The 21,633-nt window shown below is 46.4% G+C and overlaps 1 protein-coding gene across 1 annotated transcript in view; it reads right to left on the bottom strand.

Annotated features, from left to right (window-relative positions):
- GLG1 (golgi glycoprotein 1) overlaps positions 1-21,633 on the bottom strand; it is a 658,311-nt gene that overhangs the window by 447,503 nt on the left and 189,175 nt on the right. The window contains exons 6-7 of the mRNA XM_085637427.1: positions 15,959-16,030; positions 6,238-6,421 (exon numbers count right to left, since the gene is read on the bottom strand). Coding sequence (XP_085493553.1) covers positions 6,238-6,421; positions 15,959-16,030 — 256 coding nt within the window. The remainder of the gene's footprint in view (positions 1-6,237; positions 6,422-15,958; positions 16,031-21,633) is intronic.

Raw genomic sequence — 21,633 nt, forward strand, 5'->3', positions numbered from 1 at the left:
CCCGATACCCCAGGACACCGGCCACCTCTTGCGTAGCACACGACCCTGACCAGTGGGGAAGTTGTGCTTTGACCCGTTTATGAGCCAACCACTCTACAGCAATTGCGCCAGAGACCAGCGCCCTAGCCCCCTCCGGTGGCCCGTGGGTGCCCTTTAACGCACTCCAAATTGCCGCCTCCCGCGGTCCCTTGTCTCTCGACTTGTGGGCCCTAGCGGAGGTCTATTTCAAGACTCAAGAGTTCCCCTGGTTGCTCCAGGCCTGCTCTACAGTCTCCCCAAAGGAGACCTCTCCCAGACCTCGTGGGTCTGCACTGTAGCAGATTTGTTCATCTTGCATGGGTTGCGGTTGCCAAGGCTTAGTGAATCCAATCCGGACACTAACACCGCAACGACCCTCATCTGACGTGGGACAGTCGCCCTCCAGAAGCTGGCCTTCCTTGAAGCCTCCCAGAGCCCGTGGCTGCAGATCCAAGCTACACCACTTTCCACCTGAAGCACCCGACATCGAAGGGCTCTTTGCTTTGAGCCTCCTGGTCACTTTGCCGTGACCCAGACTCTGTCCCCTCTGCTTTCAGGTTCTTCTCTACAATCTTCACATCTTTGATCTTCACGGCATCATTGACGCTTTTGGCTAGCAGCACTTTTGAACATTTTCCCATAGAAAATCAGCCCGCGACACGACATCGAAAACGACCTATGCACCCGGCTTCCCTGGGGCAGGTAACAGTGAAGGTGAATATACGACGTTACTTCGCACGCGTTTAGTACGCATGCCATTACTAAGCGGTCGTTAGTACGACCGCGTTTTTAGTTTGCATTCCTTTCCTACGCAATTCGGAACGACGAATTGCAGTAGGGGTGCTGGATGTTGGAATAGTATTTACTATTCCAACTCCAGTCTATGCGGACACTAGGGAAGGTGTTGGATTTTAAATCCAACACCTTCCCCCCCCCTAACGCAAGTCGCTGTTCGGACTTGCGTAGTAAAGGTTTTCTAAGTAACAACGCGTGCGTACTAACGTCCGCGTAGTAATGGCATGCGAAGTAACGCCGTTTACCGTAATAGTGGTACCTCGGTACTCTCGTGGTAGTGGGCTCCTCAAAAGCTTAAGTCTAAAGTTTTAACTCTGTACTCCTGCTAGAAGTGACTTTAATCTGTGTAATTTCAACCGCGACATTCTCCATAGGCTATAATAGAGATCCAGATAGCAGCTACTTCCACTGCACGCGCCTCCCGTGGGTCCCCTTCCTCATAACCTGGGGTGGATTATTAAGGGGCCAGCGATCCTAAATGCCCTAGGCATGGTCTGTAGAATTGTCGTGGTTCTTATACCACTTTTTTAGTATATGGTTTGGTCCCCCCCTGGGGCCCAATGTTAATAGTGCTATTTATTGTGTCTATCAATGCTCGTTTGAAATTGTAACTTTGCCACAGCTTCATAAAGAGTCTGTGGGATTCGGTCTAGAATAAATACATATATTTTATATATATACCTGTGTGGGCTACTCTTTCATTTGGTTATTCAAGAGGTTATTATGGTAAAACAATAAGCTGAACACTCCTTCAAGACTTAGCCTGAAGGCTGCTCTCCACAGCTACCACTAGGATAGCTTTCTTTAAAGGTTGTCTTTAACCTATCATCAATAAGAGTCGAATTGGACTGGTGCAAGGTGTCCCTATAACTAGGAGACAGCATATGCCAGGCCAACTTCTCACAATGATTTCCTATGGGAGAAAATTGCGTTACTCGTAAGTACAGTTGTAAGTATTTATCAGAGTCAGTGCTGGGCACCAAGATCCAGCACTGGGAGCTCACCTAAGAGCAGGTGAGTATTTGTTACTCAGCTGATTTTTGGTGAATATTTTAAGATTTGAAAAGTCCACACTTATAAGAAATTTCAGGAAAAAGCCTGTCAATGTTACCCTATGAAGAAAATAGAGTTATTGGTTTAAAGGTAAGTACTCGACTGGCAGAGTTGAGGTACTGGGCATAGACTCAGGGGTCCCCCAAGGTCAGGTAGGTACAGTTGGTTCACCCTCAGCGACTCTAGGGCGGCCGGGTGCAGAGAGTGTTAGGCCCAATGTTATCCTATGAGGGATAGGGGGGCCTTGGTTGGTGGCTGCTGACTAGCAAGCCACGCGGCTGTGGGAGCTGAGCTCATGGTCACTTACTCAGGCGAAGTGGGGAAGTAGGTAGGTGTAGAGGTTGCACTGCCAGGGCCACTTGGGCGGCTGGGTGCAGGGTGCTTTTGAGCCTTCGGGCGCTCAATTGATTTCAATGGGAAATCTCCGGTTTAGAAAAAGACTGCAAGCTCGGGGACGAGGATTCTTCAGGTGCCACCACCACTTCGAGAGGCAAGTTAGGTAGTTTGAGGATAGGTAGGTACCCCGGGAGTGGGCACAAGGGGCCGCGGGGTGCCGCGTGCAGGGGTGCCTTTTGGTGTCGGGAAATCTTACCCTCTGTTAATCGTGGTTGGGGGGCACCTTGTTCTGAGGCTGCAGGCTTCTTCAGGAGTGTCGAGGGAGGTCCTTGGGTGCCGGACTCGGGGTCACAGTCGCCGTGGGGTCGTCCTCGTGGTCTTTGTTCACTCCGGCACTGGCCAGGCCTGGCTGGTACAGTGTGCTGGGTTCGCAGTTCCGGGCTGCTGCCAGGGATTAGAGGTAGGTTTTGAGTAGAGCCTCTACTCATGGGAGTCCCAGGGGCTTAGAGCCAAAAGGTAGCCAGGTCCTCTGGGGTTTGTGAGGATACTAGCCACAAGAGATGCCGGGTTGGTGCAGGAGCAGGTTCGAGGGTCGACAGGCCGGTAGGGCTGGGGCCAAAGCAGTGGAGGTCTTCCTCTTCTTAGCAGCTGCAGGGCAGATCTTCTTTCTTCTTGCTCTTCTTTGTATTTTGGAATCTGGGGAAGGAAGGTTCAGGGTGCCCCTAAATACTAGATTTAGGGGCGTTATAGGTAGGTGAAGGGCAGGGACCAATGGGTCCCTGTCCTGGGGTGGGTACACCCCCTATCCTGCCTCTCTCCTGTGGGAGGGGGGCAGGAGAATAGTCCTGATTGGGCAGGGCTTCCCATCTTCAAGATGGCGAGAGCCCGGAGATGTGCTTCACCTCGCCTCCCCCACCTGAGGGGTGGGGTTGGCAGGCTGGCACATCCCCTGTCCTTATTTGGGGTTTCCGGCCAAGCTTCCCGCCAGAGTGGGGGGTTGCAGTGGCCTGGGGAAGCTCACAGAGGCGGCATGCCTTTGAGCTCCCAGCTCCACCTGGGTACTGTAGGGGCACAGAGGTCCTGCCTCTGTGCCCACACCACTGGCATAGGGCACCCAGCTAGAGGGGTGGCTGATGTATGCAAGGGCAGTGTAGGTTGTGGGCATGGCACAGGGATCTGTGCCATGTCGTCTGTTTTGTCTTGTACCCAGACACTCAGCCTGCCAGGGCAGTGTGTGTGTGTGTTAGGGTACAGGGCCTCTAAGGGTGGCACAATGAGTGCTGCAGCCCTTAGAGGCCTTCCCTGGTCACAAGTCCCTGGGTACCACTTACCAGGGGCTGACATGTGGCCAGGGTTTGCCAATTTGGTTTTGAGGTTTTTGTTTATGGAAGGAACATAGGCCCTGGGCACCTGATTGGCAGGAGTCCAGGGCACATTCAAAGTACATTCAGCAATTCAGCAAAAAGTGGGGGCATACCATGCAAGAAAGATGGCACTTTGTCACACCATCCCTTGTGATTCAAGAAATAGAATTGAAGTTTCCTGTGCATGTCTTGTACATTCTTTCAATCCATCTGAGAAGGAGTTGTCACTTCTTGTAATAAAGTCTGAGAGATCTGAATAAATGGTGAAGGGGTGGGGAGGCGTCTTAAGATTGCATGCCTTACACTCCTCGCGGATTAGGCAGACTGTAAAATAGCAGGTAATATATGCCTTGTGATCATCGTTCAGACAGGTTGAAATCCTGAAACATATGACACCAAGACAACCATATCAAAACTTACCAAGACGCAGGAAGACTGAAAAAAAAAATCTAGAAGAAGAAAAAGTCAGGCTGCTGGAAGAAATTTCAATCACGCAATATGGGTTTTCCTAGACCAGTACTATGGCAAAAAAATAGAAGACATGCTTAGAGTTATGATTTTTACTTGCAGGTTCACTGATCATTTAATTTAGGAGCACACAAGCACAGGAATCAAGGTACTGGAGAACCAGGTGCCACATCACTACAATGGTTTGTTTCACTGAACATCTGTCTTCTTTTACCAGGAGTTGGTTGGTCAAAAAAAAAAAAAAGCACAGCAATCATTTTATGCAGGGATGTGGATTTCCTATAGCCAGACGCCCTGGACATATTGTTCGGGGTCAAGAGCAGCAAGTTTTCATGTGTATTTTGTCCTTGGGACAAGTAGGCCCAACCCCCTGCAGCAGAAACCCTTTGGCTGCCAGGTTGCAGTACCACATTATAGATCAGGGAAAGGCATTGCTTGTAATTAAGGTAATATTTGTGTCCATGTTTTTAATGCTGCTAAAACTCGTATTTATGGTTCATTACTGTAAAGTCTTTATTATTAGGGTGAGCGCTATAAGTAAATGCTGTAAGCTCAGACAGCACAGACAGTGGTTCCAATATAAAAATGTGTACACACATTTTCAATGTTTTGCAATATGAGGCTATGTATAATGCTCCCAGATGCTCTGATTAGATGCAAATATTCGCAGAAGCTTGAAGGTAAGATTGAGGATTCTTTGCTTTCAAAATAAAATGTTCACAAAAAAAAACGCAAAAACATTTCACTAAAACTACTGTAAAACTTTAGGTACCATTTCTTTGCAGCACATTTATTAAAATGTGTTGATGTATGCTAGTATTTCCCAAAAATATTTATAATGGAAAATCAGTATAACCAGTTTTAATAAGATTATGGGAATCAAAAATAAACAAGCATTGGTAAAAAATCATTAGGTCAGAAATTGTTGATCAGCCTTTTGGCTTTGTCAATGCGTGACTTGTTTTGGCATGGTTTTTGTAAAACCTGATTCGTATGGGAGCTGTCAGGCCCTCACCATTATAACAAACATTGGCAAAAGCGAAAATTGTTTTTGGTCTCAAAAAGCACATATTGCCACAGTAGATCTGGGCACTGAACAAAACTACTGTCGATATAATCCTTGTGAAAGAACAGAATGCTGTCACTCACAGAAAAGCTAGCCGAGAGAGAGACAGAATTTAACACAAAAGGTCATGGTTAACACCAGACCTAATTAGGGGAACAATTATTAAATATAGTCTCAAAAGTGCTTCCATGTCTTTGCATTAAGTGCAGATATACAGCTTTCGTGAATTCACAAGACTTTACAGAAGTAGGCCAAGAAATAGTACTCCTAGAAAATATTTGTGAACTGCATTGTAGCATGAGCAAATTTGCAGGTGTAGATTTGCTCATGAGAAAATCTGAGTGCTTTCAACTTCACTTTCACTCCAACCACTTTTTTCCCCAATCCTGTAAGAAGTTGTATGTCTGCCATTGTCAGGAGTACATTTGCAATCTTTTTCAGTATAGGAAAAGATTAGATTAGAGTTGGTGAAAACCCTTAAAACATGGAAGCTAGTAGGTTTGCACAGACTCAAAAGTGCATTTAAACCCTGGAACTATTGCTTACCATTACCTTCAGCCCCAGTATCTAGATCTGCAGAAACATGACAACATAAGGGAATTGCTAGTATTCAAACCCTACTATGGTAGGAGCCCTAGCATAATCAGAAACGGCTATTTCAGAGCTCTTATATAATGAGACTGCAGCCATAATTTGTCGCCGCATTTAATGGCACAAAAGGGAGAAGTGGATTTTGTTACAGGACAAGTAGATTTATGAAGCAACCTGCCCCATGGACAAGTAGATATTTTATTAAATTCCACACCCCTGCTATGCCATAATTAGGATAGGTTTTCATAAAGTCAACACTTTGAGCACCAAATCACAGAAAACAAACATTTAAAAGCCGAACAGCTGGTCTCCTATGCATTACAGGAGTACATCATACTTCTTGAACGGTTCACGAAATAAATGGCAGGCCAGAAACTATACATGCCATTTACTACTTTCCTCGAGAAAAAGCAAGCTGTACATGTTATCAACAGATTCTTCAGTGCACACAGTTAGCCTTACAGCGTGCATTATAAATATTCCATTCCTCTTCATCACATTAGGTCGCACCACCCCAAAAATTAACAGCACTTTTATGAAACTTACCTCTGTGCACAGCAGACTCCAGACACATCAGAAGGTAGGAGAGTCTGGCTTCACGCGACCGTGGAGGGCTATCCACATTGCAGTGGTACTTTTTCAGGTCACTCTTGCAAGACTTGGCAAGCGAATAGCTGATCTTGTAGTCCTGGGCAATAAGCTTCTGTCGGGTTGTCAGAGCATCACGGCACTTGTAAAAGAAATGAATATGGGCTTGTTTAACTTTCAGCACGTTTACTATTCCTCCGAGAATGGAGAGGAAAATAATGATTCCAAACCCAAACAGACATCAGTTGTGGATATATAAATAATTCTAACTCCATGTGTGCTTTAGTTTGGTGGTTTCCAAAAAAAGAAACTGAAAGTGTTTTGGTACAACAAATCATTAACTGGAACAGACTCAAAAAAGGGCAACCTTTTGACTACTACTTTCTCTAGAGCTCATTGGAGGGTGAGAGATTGAAAGGGGCTTTACTGCACTTAATTTGCTTCAGGACTCAGGAGTACAAAAAGTTAAGTCAGATAATTTAATCTAAGTGTCAACTGACACACGCAAACGACACTCCAGCTAATCCTTCCATTGAAAGTCCGAATCCTCCGAGCTAACAAAAAATTGTGATAACCTTCCAAGCCATATATGCACCACCTCAAATTACACAGCTTACAGAAAACTAACTAAAATATGTCCCATGCTTAAATCAAAACAATGAACTATCTTAGACTCAACTCGCTACCCTAGTTTCTCCATGAAGGACAAGCATTACCCCACTTTTAAAAAAAAATATTATTTGGGTGGTTAAGTGGCCACCTCAAACAAGAAGGCAGCCTCCTCTAGATGTCATACAAATAAAATAAACATGTGCTCAATCCCAGGTATCATGATACAAAGCAGTCAAAGCTCGTGTGTAAGTATTAGGCAGTGAATACATGTAATAAATGTCACAAAGCACAATTACATTTCCACAACCAATTTTAAAATAGAGAAACATTTTAAGAGTAAGTTAAAACCAAAGACAAAAAACACATGTAAGGAACCAGCAATATGATTTTTACAAGATTTGAGTGAAAACAGTGTCAAAAAGCCAAATGATAGTCTATGGATAAAGCAAACATAAGGAGACGATGGACGGAGTGCTGACGCTTTTCAGACACTCACCCCCAGTCACAGATCTGGGTTGAATCCATCATCGGGCTTGAACTCACTTTCCCACCCCAGTTCAGATACAGCTATATGCAAATCAGTCTTGACCCTGTGCCTCATGGGAACAGTCCAGCCTGAATTGCCAAGTCAGGTCTTCCCTGGACCGGAAACAAGCATCCTGGGACCGATTTTGGGGTAACCACAAAGTCGCCTGCAGCCTTTACACGAAGGATACCCCCCTGACCATGACGGGCTCCGACCGAGAAGATCTGACACCAAAAGGTACCCCTGCATCCTCAGCCCCAGAGCCATGGGGAGCCCAACAGATGGTGCCTTCACCTCCCTAGCCTTCCAACTTACCTGCCCAGCCGCTGGTCACTTTCAGCCAGCCTCCTGGCCCAAGCGTGCAGCCTCGGTGTGACAGATGTCCCACAGAAATGCATTGGGCGCCCGACTTCAATTTTACCCCCAGTTGCCCCTCTGTCGCTGGTGGAGTAAGCTTTGGTGCTGCCTTGTGCCACGTGCTGATTTTAACCCCCAGGGCCTGTGCCTAGAAACCACAGGTACTTACCTGCAAACTGTGCCTCTTCAAGGTGCCCCCAGTCTGCATGGATTTACACTGGGCCCAGTGACATCTGCTCCTGGCCGCACCAGTGCATCTGGTGGTGCAGTACCTACCTTAAACTGAACCGTGCCCAATGTTGGTTTAAACCCCCGTAGACTGGGATTGTACGTAGAGTACTTACCTGCTAATGCATAGCACTGTTTTCTTCCCATAGAATTACATTGTATTCTATATATTGCATACAACTAACTATCACATTGCTAAGTGATAGTTTCTTAGAGACAAATACAAATGCATTTACGACTGTAAAGCATTCCTTCTGCTTTACAAAACAATTTACTGCATTATTAAAAGTACTAATACTTTGAAAACTGTTACCTGCATTTGAGAATTTCTTGGTTCTAGAGAATAAAAACCAAATAACTTTATACAAAACAATTGGTCTGGAGTCAGCCTTTGTGTGTGCGTAATCATTTCTTGCCTGAGTGTATACAATAAATGCTTAAACCAGCCCTCTGATAAGCCTAACTGCTCGACCACACTACCACAAATCGAGCATTTGGTATTAGCTACTTGAGCCTCTGTAACCCTCTGGGGATTCACTGGACTATGCACAGTATACCTCACTTTGGTATAGTATATACAAAGCCGGCCTTCTAGAAGAGAATAAGCCATTGGGAGATAGTCCTCTTCTTCACAGCACAACCCTTCTTTGCTCCAAAGTACCCCACAGAGTTGGTGTCCATCCGTAACTCTTTAGTTCAGTTAAGGTAGAACAATAACACTCTTTTTGAGTCGAGACGGTGGAGACATTCCTCTTCCTTCTAAGGGTTCGGAGGAGCATACAAGGTTGGACAAGGTGAAAGACAGCCCTAAATGGAAAGGTGTCATCACTTTAGGCAAAAAAAGAAGCTCTAGTGCAGAACACTACCTTGTCTGGAAAGACGGTCAGGAAAGGAGGCGGCTAAGAAAGTGCCTGCAACTTGCTCAACCTCCTGGCAGAAGTTATTTCCAACAAAAAGGCTGTCTCAATGGTGACCAGCCGGAGGGGACAATTATCCAGTGGTTTAAAAGGTGCACACATCAGGTAAGTGATGAGAAAGTTAAGGTCCCACTGGGGCATAATAAAAGGTGAAGGGGGGGGGCAGGCGGGGGGGGGGGACACAAATGGGTAGACCATTCAGAAATCTATTTACTAAAGGGGACTTGAATAGTGAAGGTTGGTCTGGCAAACACAAATGCAGAGAGGGCTGAAAGGTAACCCTTTAGTGTGCCCAGGGCAGAGATAGGATGAAAGAGAGGATGTCAGAAAGGAAGGCAGTCAGAGTCAATAGACCGTTCTGCACAATATTGTGTGCTGCGTACGACATCCTTGAAAGACTACTACAAAAATGATTTACCACCCACAAAAAAATCTTGCAGGTAAAAGGGTAGAAATCTGTCATTTGTGAAATAAATTATCTAGGTCTCCTCAATGGATATTTAGTGCGTGACAGGCTTGAAAAGAGCCAATTCTAGATGTTAAATTATTGGTATAATTTAAGCTGTGATCATGATCCACCCTTTTACACCATCTACTTCCAATCTACATTTGATCTCCCCTCAGCTTAAAAGTTGGGAGGGCAGGACTGGTTTTAAAAGAATAAAGATTAATACAACTGTGAGAAGCTGGCTTGGTATAGGATGTCCACTAATGCAAGTAGGCACCTTGCACCAGTCCAGACAACCCTTATGGTGATTTAAGGTCTCAGACAACCTTAGAAAGCTATCCCAAGTGGTAGCTGAGGAGAACAGGCTTAGTCTTGAAGGAGTGTAAAGCAGCTTTTCTTACCAGAATGCAATCTTATAGTAGATTAAATGAAAAGGACCCACACAAACTATTTATAAAAATAAAATGCTACTTACCAGTATGCATCTCTTCTTGGCATGTAGAGCTGTAGATCCACACACTTGTGCATAGATCGTCATCTGGTGTTGGGCCCGGATGTTTGCACTTTGTTGTTGTCCTGGAAAGTCTTTGGCTGTCACGGGATAGGCGGCTCCTCCTTTGGACAATAGTGCACATGGGCATCGACTTTATTGTCAGATTGTTTTTTCGCCAAGAAGGGAAATGGAGTTTTGTAGGAAATAGAAAAGATGTCCATGTATGCTGTATCTAAATAAGATAATACTGGAACAGATAGTGGTAGCCGGGGAGGTGGGTGGGCGTGTGTGGATCTACAGCTCTACATACCAAGAACAGATGCATACTGGTAAATTGAATATTCCATTTGAGGCATATGAGCTGTAGATTACACACTTATGCATAGATTGCATAGCAGTACTCCTCCTTAGCGGTGACCATCAGTGTCTGTTGCAGTAGTTTGAAATAGTGTTTTAAGTACAGCTTGGAACATATTAGCTTGTTGTTTTGCCTGCACATCTACACAATAGTGTTTTGTGAATGTGTGCGGTGTAGACCATGTAGCTGCTTTGCAGATGTCATCTAGGGGAATGTTCCCTAAAAATGCCATTGTAGCCCCTATCTTTCGGGTTGAGTGGGCTTTAGGGGGTACAGATAGCGTTTGTTTTGCTTTGTGGTAGCAAATCTGTATGCATTTAACAATCCACCTAGCTATCCCAGACTTGGAGATGGGGTTGCCTTTGTGTAGTGGTGAGAAAGACACGAACAGTTGTTCAGTCTTACGGAAGGATTGAGTTCTTTCGATGTAGTATACAGTAAGGCTCGTTTGACATCTAATGTGTGGAGAGCTCTTTCTGCGATGGTCTGTGGCTGCGAAAAGAATACGGGCAGCTCCACAGATTGGTTTAGGTGAAAGGGAGAAATGACTTTTGGGAGGAATTTTGGGTTAGTGCGGAGAACCACTTTGTTGTGGTGCATTTGCAGAAAGGGTTCTTGAATGGTGAGTGCTTGTATCTCACTGACTCTTCTGAGGGAAGTGATGGCTACAAGAAAAGCAGTTTTCCATGTTAGGAATTGAAGCTCACATTTGTGCAGAGGTTCAGAGGGAGGCCCCATTAGTCTCGTGAGAACGATGTTTAGGTTCCACACAGGTGAGGGTGGCACTCTGGGGGGAATTATTCGTTTGAGGCCTTCCATGAAGGCTTTTATGGCAGGTACTCTAAAGAGTGATAGATGTTGCCTGTTTTGTAGATAAGCTGCTATAGCAGCAAGGTGCAGTCTAATAGACGTGTAGGCTAGATTACATCTTTGTAGGTGTAATAAATAGCCTATGCGGTGTTGTGGTGACCCCGAATGGGAGCACTTTGAATTGATAGTGTTGACCGTCCACTACAAACCTAAGATACTTTCTGTGAGCTGTGTGAACAAGAATGTGGAAATAGGCGTCCTTGAGGTCTAGGGTGGCAAGGAAGTCATTTTGTTAGAGCAGGGGAAGTACCTGCTGGAGTGTGACCATGTGGAAATGGTCTGACTGTATATAGTGATTTAGGGGTCTGAGGTCCAGGATGGGCCTTAGAGTGTTTTCCCTTTTTGGTATGAGGAAATATAGGGAGTAAACTCCCATATTTTGTTGTTGGGTAGGAACTGGCTCTATCGCACTCTTTTGTAGGAGGCAGATTACCTCCTGCTTGAGAAGGGACGAATGTTCCTGTGACATTGGGCGTTGTTTTGGTGGAATGTTTGAGGGGACTGATTTTAGTTCGAGGCAGTAGCCTGACCGAATTATTTGTGTTACCCATTTGTCTGAGGTGATAGTAGCCCAGACATGAAGGAAAGTGTGGAGTCTGCCCCCGACTGGAGTGGGATGGTCTGGGGGGGAGTGGAGGGAAGTCATTGGGTAGGGGTGGAGGCAGAGCGGGAGGTATTAGTTTTGCCTCTGCCTTTGTTGTTACCCCTGTAGCCACCTCTCTGGTAACCCCTAGTGAAGGTGGATTGTGTAGGGGCTTTATAGGAAGTAGAGGCGCTGTCGGAGGACTAGCCTCTAGATGTGCTTCGAAAGGGAGAACGGTGAAAGGAGCGCCTAAGAGGGTGTGACTAAGGCTCCCATAGATTTTGCCGTATCGGTGTCCTTCATTTTCTCAAGGGCAACATCTACGTTTGGGCCAAAGAGATGTTCTTGGTCAAAAGGGTGGAAGCCTGTACCTCTGGTTTAAAACCGGAAATCCGCAGCCAGGCATGCCTACGGAGGACGATGCTGGTGTTAATTGCCCTAGAGGCGGTGTCGGCAACATCGAGGGCACAGCGTATGGAGGTGTTGGTGATGGTTTTACCCTCCTGGATTAGCTCGTTGGGTCTATTCTTGTACTTGTCAGGGAGGTGTTGCATGATTGCTTCTAGCTCATCATAATGTGCCCCGTCGTATCGTGCTAAAAGCGCTTGTGTGTTTGCAATGCGCCATATGTTGGCCACCTGGGATGCTGTTCACTTGCCAGAGGCATCTAGGAGTTTGGACTCTTTATCAGGTGGTGGTGCCTCGCATGATGCCTGGGAGTTTGCACGTTTCCTTGCAGTGGAGACTACGAGGAAGTCTAGTGGTGCGGGCCCTCTGATGTAGGTGGGGTCTGTAGGGGCGGCCTTCTATTTCTTTTCAATGCGAGGGTTGATGACACTGGCTCTGACCGGGTTCAAAGACCTCTGGCGCGTGTTTGAGAACACCTGTAAGCATGGAAGAATGGAAGTAGCCCTGTGGGTGGTATCAAAAGTGTCTAGGAGGAAGTCCTCCTCCATGGGGTCTGTATGGAGATCGACTCCGTGGTAGTGTGCAGCCCTATGTAGCAGTTGGTTAAACCCCATAGTGTCTTCTGGGGGCAGGGGGGGGGGGGGGGCGGTATTGAAGGGTAAAGATAGTCCTGCGGGACATTAGGGATGTCTGGGATGTTGGAGTCGTCCCATGAGTCTGGGGAGCCTGTAGGAGTGGGGTCTCCTGTGGGTTGGGCATGGGGTCCCTCCCCTATGTCTTCATAGACAGTCATCTTCATCTGGAGAGGGTGTGGGGGAATGATGAGGTGGAGGTGGTGGAGGAGGGGGAGAGGGTAGTCTCAAAGGGGAGGTATCTAAGTCTCTTTTCTTTGGAGGTGGAGCCGGGGAAGGCTTGTCCAGCGGTCCCTTTTTGATGCTGAGCATCAAATGTCCAGTTTTAGGGTCTTTAGTAAGAGTATTTTGGAGTGGATCGGGCCGAAACAGTTCCTCTGTGAGAGGCCGATCCGTCGGCGCCGAAGGTGTCGGAGCCGTTGTTTTTTTAGTCTTGGAATCATCAGTTTGTTGTTTTTAACTGTGTGGTTTAGACATGTCCGGTTGTTTCCTCGGTTCCGAGATGCCTTTCGGCTTCGAGGTGTGGGTGTCGATGGGTTTGGATTTTTTGCTCGGTTCCAAAGATGGCGTCGGTACCGAGGAGCTAGTGGGTGTCTTCGGCGCAGAGTGTTTCGGTGTGGAGCTCGGCGCGGAGGAAGTCATTTTCTTTTTCGGTGCGGAGTGTTTCTCGGCACCGAAGGCAGGCTGGCTCGAGCCTGAGCTGCTAGAAGGCTTGATGGGCTTCTTAACCGGGCCCGAAAGAGAGGTATGTGAAGCAGTGTCTTTGGTCGTGCCTAGGCCCGAGGGCAAAGGCGTGACCGAAGCCTTTTTTGACGCCGTTGAGGGTGGGGAATCGATAGTAGTACTCACGCCCCTCTGTGCCGGAGTGATTTCCTCGACTTCTGAGTCGTCGGCTTCTGAGGCGCTAACGAGGCCATCTTCGGTGTACTGGTCCTCGGGAACATCAACGCCTTCTCCGAAGATGTCGTCGGGGATTGCAGTAGACGAGTGTGCCATGGTTCTCCTCGCTCTTCGGTCTCGAATAGTCTTCTTGGACCGGAAGGATTTGCACGCCAGACAGTCTCGAGCCTCGTGTTCTGGGGAGAGGCAGAGATTGCACACCTCAGAGATTGGTGTGGGGAAATTTGGACCCGCATCGAGGAAAATTCTTAAATGGAGTCCTTTCCATGAGCCAGGACCGGAGCGGAGGTAGGCCTGAAGGCCTGCGTCGACGTCTGGAATCGAAGTTTATCGCGTAGAGTGGGGAGATCACGATCGAGAACAATACCGCGGAAGGGAAGGATTGCACGCAGAGGAGAAGAACTATAACAGGAAACTGTTCGGAACCGGAGCGCAAAGAACACATCCGAGCCCGATGGCTGAAAAAACAAATCTGAGGATGGCACCGAAGCCCATGCGCAGTATGATCCAAAGGAGGGGTCACATACCTAGTGACTTCCAAAGACTTTCCAAGAAAAAAAACCACTGCACACATCTGGGCCCAACACCAGATGGCGATCTATGTACAGTGTGTATTCTGAAGCTCATATGCCTCGAACATAAAATTCCCCTGCAATCGGGCTCGGACAGACTGCAGAGATCTACAGCATTCAATACCCTTGTGGCCTATGGTCAAGATAGAAAGCGACTGGAGATCCTGTAGACTACACTCGTGGATTCTAGGAGCAGGGGACACATAACACGGCACCCAGTACTCACACATAACGGTCGAAAATCACCATCTCAGGGTGATAGAGACTAAAAAGGACCTCTTTCGACAGTGCCCTTGGTGCGGGGCCAAATAGGCACACTGATATACATGAGGTGTGTAATTTATACTCTACAAAGGGTCTACAATGTTCTCAATCCCCAATCGGACTAACAGGCTACAGCACGGGAACGGTTCTGGCACTTTGCCTTTACCTGGCCTGGCAGTTCGGGCTGGACTGCTCCCATTGGGCGCAGCGTCAAGACTGATTTGCATATGGCTGGGTCCAAACTGGAATGGCATGGCGAGCAAACAAACGATGGATTAGTACCAGATCTCTGTACTGGGGTGAATGTATGACATTGTTCTGCATTTTGTCCATCAATTGTTCTTTTTGCCTTCGCCTTTACCAAAACATAACTATGTCAACTGAGCCACCAGCACCCTAAGCATAAATCAGCACCATTAGACACACTGGCACCTAAGCATAAATCGGAAACAGCAAGCACATCAGCAGCGAAGGATGCCAAGCAAGCTGTGACCCCATGAAAATCATCGGATCCAAGGAAATGCTCGGCACATCCGAATCTAAGCACACCTCAGTTCCTAGGACTGAAAACTGACACTCTTCTGACCAGAAGAAAAGTCTTAGCCATGGGGTTTCCAAGCCACACAAAGTCTGACCCCACACCACCAACTCTAAAGAAGCAAAATACTCATACCTAGAGAGTGACGATCACAGCATTGTCTTTGAAGGACTGCAACAATTTGTGCCGTAAAAGCATAAAGAGGCAGGCTCAATCCTTGCCACAGCTTCCACCAAAGAAAGTGTCACAGGAACATAGGGCCACAAGTCCAATGTCTTTCAGTCCCCCAAAGTCACTACAAACACAAGTACCCACTCCACAAGAGGAGAAAGAGGGGGGAGATACAGGACACAGACTACCAAGGAACACAGGATACCCAACATACCCGTAGCCCTTGGCTTCATTATGTGGTCCTGCTGGACCCAGACACAGAAACCCATATTTCACATGAACAAAGGACATAACATTCAAAAGTGCTCTGATAGCATTTCAAGTACACAAAGACACCAGAACACCTCAAGGAGAGATATATATATATATATATTTTTTTAATCAGGGTTATTTGTTTTGGAGAGAAGCAATACAAAAAGACTGAGTCACATTGATTATTGCTGAATAGTTAGATGGACAGCTCCATATCCAACCACTATCTTAATAGCGGCAGCAGGCAGAACACAATAATACCAGAGTCAAGAGAATCATCGTAAACTCATTTGAAAATCAATGTGCAGACTCAGGTTTGTTACTTTTGAGTATTAAGCCCACTTTAAGGTGTCAGTCAATGAAGTAAATTCTCAGTACTGCTCTCCACTTTGCCCTAAAGGCTCTCATAATCACATATAAAGCAAAAAAATTATATCAGATTAATTTCATAATGTATTTTAAGCCTTTAAATCTTCACTTTTCTGTGAAACATCAAGCCTTGCTAAACTGTTGATTTACATACGGTTATACTGACAATTCAGATACTCACCTTCTCGCTCATAGTTTCCTCAAACTTGTGATTGAAGAGGCACTTGTACACTCTGCCTTCTCCTGCCTGGGTCTGCAAAGTAACAAAAGGAGCAGCGGTTAAGTCACTGTACAAAAAGCAGCGTATACAGTAACATGAGAAACTGAAGGACCAGAATACGTTGTATTGTTTAATACCAGTTGTAAGGAAATGCCTCTTTGTATGTTCACTCCCATGTTTATCGGCTGATGCTGTATTTTTAGATCAGAATGAACCGAGGCCTGCTAATCAAACCTAGTGTCCGTGCCATGACCTTAAGGTGTATGACGAATTGGCTGTGCACAATTGGACACTTTTTAACTTACCTGTTAAGTGTAAGAAACTGCCTCTATATATATACACTGCACCAAAGTAAGGTACAGTGTGTATAGAGTTCAAGAGTCTCCAGAGGTTTGGCAGAGGTTAATGTTAGATAGAACCTTACTCTCTAAAGTGGTAGCTTGGTCGAGCTGTAAAGCAGTATCAGAGGACAGTGTAAAGCATTCGATGTACACACTCAGTCAGCAAATGGTCTCACACACTCAAGAACTGAACTCTAGGCCAATTGTATATAAAAAAAATATATACGGTTTTATTTTAGGTTTGCATAAAATACTTTCTCAAAATAAGATGTGGTTGTTGAATACTTTCAATAAACAAAATAGACTTTGAATGCAATAAGGTACAGGGGTTGCAATAGGCAACACAATACTTTGTATATCTATAACATTGAGCTCAATGGGATTTTTAAGTAAACTGCAATAGAATTACTTTACGAACGGTTTTCTTACTCAAGGCTGGTTCCTAGATACAGCCCTGGTGCATTTCTGTAAACTGTTGAAAGGAATCGTTTATGTTAGACAGGCGATGTGAGAAAGTGGCTCTGAATATACTGTTGCCAAATAGGTACAGTGTGTACAGAGTCCACAGTCCCCAGAGGTTTGGCAGAGGCTACAGTTAGATATAACCTTACTCTCTAAAGTGGTAGCTTGGTCGATCAGTAAAGCAGTATCAGAGGACAGTGTAAAGCATTTGTTGTACACACTCAGGCAGCAAATGGTCTCACACACTCAATAACGGAATTCTAGGCCAATGGTTTATATATAATAAAAATATATGCTAGTTTTATTTTAGAACCAACAATAGGTATTCAAATATACTTTCTCAGTATGAGATGCTTTATATAAATACTTTTGCAATATGCAATTGACTTTTATAGAAAGTTACAAGTGGTTGCAATAGGCAACACAAATGTAAACACAATAATGCATTGAGTTCAATGGAAGTTAAGTTATTTGTAACAGATTACTTTTAGGATTACTTTTGGAATTCCAGGACTAGATCCTAGATTCAGTCCTGGGTCAGTACTTATACTCAAGTGATAAAAGTCGACTTAATTACTGTGATGATTTTTAGACCACATTTTGCTATTTTAAAAGTTGACACTTCGAAAATATTTCAAAGAAAACAGTCAATGATTCCTTATGGAAGAAAATTGGGTTACTGGTAAGTACAGTTGTAAGTATTTTTCAGAGTCAGTGCTGGGCACCAAGATCCAGCACTGGGAGCTCACCTAATAGCAGGTGAGTATTTTCGTTTGTTACTCGGCTGATTTTTGGTGAATATTTTAAGATTTGAAAAGTCCACACTTATAAGAAATTTCAGGAAAAAGCCAGTCAATGTTACCCTATGAAGAAAATTGAGTTATCGGTTTAAAGGTAAGTCTCTCTCTCTCTCTGTGTACAGGGCCTCTAACGGTGGCACAATAAGTGCTGCAGCCCTTAGTGGCCTTCTCTGGTCACAGAGCCCTGGGTACCTATGGTACCATTTACCAGGGGCTGACAGGTGGCCAGAGATGCCAATTGGGTTTAGGCTTCAATGCAGTTTTAGGGAAGGAACACAGGCCCTGGGTACCCGATTGGCAGGAGCCCAGGGCGCACGCAGTCAAAGTACATCAGCAATTCAGCATAAGGTGGGGGCATACCATGCAAGAAAGGGGGCACTTTCTCACATTAAGTCCCTAGTACATGGTACCCAAGCCATTGAAGTTAGAGGTGTACCCCAGGGCTTGCAGCACTGGTTGTGCCACCCTAGATCACCCAAGTAAAACGTGCTCCCCAGCCTGTGGCTGGAGACTGGCAGAGCAATTGTGTACTGGTAGCATAACTATTGCCATTGAAAGCAATGGCAAAGTCACTACTTCTGTGCATCTGTGTAAGCCACCTCTCTGGCAGGACTACTTAATCCTAAGGCAGGCTGCAACATATGACAGGCAGGAAATGTATTTTACTGTTTAAACTGAGGAAAGACTTGATCACCCGTACAGGATACCACAATGACCCCCTGTGCTAACTTCTGAACAGCAATGAGGCCCTGCAGGCCAGGGAGGTGTTACTTCCCTCCTGCAGGCAGCCACTTGATTATTGGCCCTAAAAGGCAGGTTTCAAATGAGCACAAAAAGAAACACCCCTTGCATCAGACCACAACCGACCTAGAAGGACAGAAGGACTACCCTGCTGCACCAAAGCCTGCACCTGGAGGCAAGCGAAGAGAAAGATTGTGCCTGCAGTGTCATGTTCAAGGAGAAGCTGTCTCTAGAACAGAGTCAAGCCAAGACCCTCCAAGGGCCAGCCGACTGACCTGTACGCAGCACAAGGACAACAGCTGAAGAAGCCTGCTGGGGCAAGACGGACACCCAAACACTTCAAGCTGCTACCACCGCCGTGCAGGACCAGGGACACAGACCCGATGCACAGTTCACAGAGCCCAGGAAAGCTGTCTGAGAGTTGCTGGGACACTCACAAAGTAGGTTAGCAACCAAAGAAAGATTAGCCTGTGATCGTAACACCGGGTAACTGGTAGATCAGTGCCAATTGGACCTCGGCTAGACCAGAGATGAGCACATGAAATCTCGACCCTACAACAGGACCCCCGCACTACCACTGTAGACTGAGGAACCTCCCCCCACCATTGACTGCATCACATCCACAGCATCCTTAATCAGGAATACTCCATAGGAGTCCATTGCAATGCAGATACAGTGCCTGGAAATGCTGGAGGACTGCTTTTTCTGGGTCGGTAACTGTTTAAGGACCTTGCTGGTCCTCTGACTAGCTCCGTCACCCAGTCAAGCCAAGGGATTCCACGGTCCTGCTGACTGAACTGTTCACAGCACAGGGACCGTACTGGTGGACTTTTTCAAAGAAAACTTGGCTCACTGTCAAATTTGTTGAATTTGCCAAGACTTGTTTGTAGTGGAGTGGAAATGCTTTGATTTATTATTTCTTGTAAAAATCCAGATCTCCGGAACCCTCCAGTGGAACATTTTCATTGTGGTGTCTAAATTTTTACAAAAATAGTCTATTTTTTATAAATTGGTGTCAGAATTCATAAGTGTCATATTGATTTCATTAATTGTTTTGATGCTGTTCAAATGCTTTACACTAGTTACTCTGTGGAAACCTTGCTGCTCAGTGCCATAGTGTAGGAAGATGGCTCTGTATATACTATACCAAAGTGAGGTGTAGTGTGCACAGAGTCCAGTAGAACCCCCAAAGGTAGGCAGAGGTAAAGTTAGATAGCACATCACTCTCTATTTGTGGTAGTGTGGTCGAGCAGTAAGGCAGTATCAGAGGACAGTATTAAGCATTTGTTGTACAAACTCAGTCAGTAAATGAATTCAGACACTCAAAGACTGAACTTCAGACTAATTGGTTTTGTATAAAAATATTTTTAGTTATTTTATTTTCTAGAACGAAGCAAGCCTGGCACAGGTAAGCAATACATACTTTGCAGTAAACTTACAGTTGTAATACAGTTTGGACTGTAATTGTGTATGCACTTAATTTTACTTAAAAAATTGTTACTGAGAAATGCATTGCTTTGTAAATACAGTACATATACTTTGTATAGGATTTTTAGTAAAATTAAAGGTGTTACTTTTTAAATTACTTTTTTCACACAGTGCAGTATGCCTGGATCCTGCACTGGGACATATCCTGTTAACAGGTAAATAAAATCGTTTTTGTTAGTTAGTACGATTTGAAAAATAATTCTTTAGGTTTTCCAACTGCCCACTTGAAATGAAATACTTCTAAAGCGCGCGAATACTCACAAGGAGTGTCCCGGCGCGGATCTCTTGGCAAGAACCTCATGAAAGACTAACCCCACCCATAGTTATTGTTGGAACAGCCACGTTTTCAGTCGTTTCCTAAAAGACAGCAGGTCCTGCACTTGCCACAGATATAGTGGTAATTCATTCCATAAACGTGCCGCAAGCACCTGAAAAGACCTTCCTCCAATCCGAGATATTGTAATCTTAGGAATCACCATAAGAGGTGCCGCTCGTTGCCACGGACCTGTGCACTCTGGAACTGCCCTGATCCCTGCTTGATTCCCCCCGAGTGGCGTGGACGCTCTGCTGCATTCAGGGAGGACGCTGGAGAGGCTCTGAAGACCGGGACTGCGAGGACCAGGGTGCCTGCCTGCTGGCTAGTTGATTTTGCACACCTGACTCCTCTTCCCTGCCCCGCCTCCTGCCACTATATAACTTCTCGCGGCCCCCGCTGCGCGGGGGCCGCTCGTTGCCACTGACCTGTGCACTCTGGAACTGCCCTAATCCCTGCTTGATTCCCCCCAGAGTGGCGTGGACGCTCTGCTGCATTCAGGGAGGACGCTGGAGAGGCTCTGAAGACCGGGACTGCGAGGACCAGGGTGCCTGCCTGCTGGCTAGTTGATTTTGCACACCTGACTCCTCTTCCCTGCCCCGCCTCCTGCCACTATATAACTTCTCGCGGCCCCCGCTGCGCGGGAGCCGCTCGTTGCCACTGACCTGTGCACTCTGGAACTGCCCTGATCCCTGCTTGATTCCCCCCGAGTGGCGTGGACGCTCTGCTGCATTCAGGGAGGACGCTGGAGAGGCTCTGAAGACCGGGACTGCGAGGACCAGGGTGCCTGCCTGCTGGCTAGTTGATTTTGCACACCCGACTCCTCTTCCCTGCCCCGCCTCCTGCCACTATATAACTTCTCGCGGCCCCCGCTGCGCGGGGGCCGCTCGTTGCCACTGACCTGTGCACTCTGGAACTGCCCTGATCCCTGCTTGATTCCCCCCAGAGTGGCGTGGACGCTCTGCTGCATTCAGGGAGGACGCTGGAGAGGCTCTGAAGACCGGGACTGCGAGGACCAGGGTGCCTGCCTGCTGGCTAGTTGATTTTGCACACCTGACTCCTCTTCCCTGCCCCGCCTCTCTCCTTGCTCTCACGACAGCATAAGACTCCCGCTCTGACGCGCCAGCTGGACGCGCCCAGGGCGAAGACCGGGCAAAGAGCGGGCCGTTTGAGGCCGTTCGAGGTCTGCGAGGTCTGGTCGGGGCTACCCTCTTTCGTTTTTTTATTTCAACAGTTCTGTGTTGAGCCTAATTGCCATACTATTTATTATTTGATTCCCACAGTTAAGTCAGGGGGTTGTCGTTGTTGTGGTTGGTAAGCTATGTCTACCAGGTTAACACGGAGTAAGGCCGCAAACGGCGGCCCTCCAATCAATGGTCCTATGGACGATTTTATTACTCGTACCAACACAGCTATAGACCATGAAATTTCCAAACTCCAGACTCGTGTTTCCCTGGAATTGGCATCTGCCAGGAGACTGTCCCAGGTAAT

Source organism: Triturus cristatus, chromosome 12 (genome assembly GCF_964204655.1).
Source record: "Triturus cristatus chromosome 12, aTriCri1.1, whole genome shotgun sequence".
NCBI classification, from domain to species: Eukaryota; Metazoa; Chordata; class Amphibia; order Caudata; family Salamandridae; genus Triturus; species Triturus cristatus.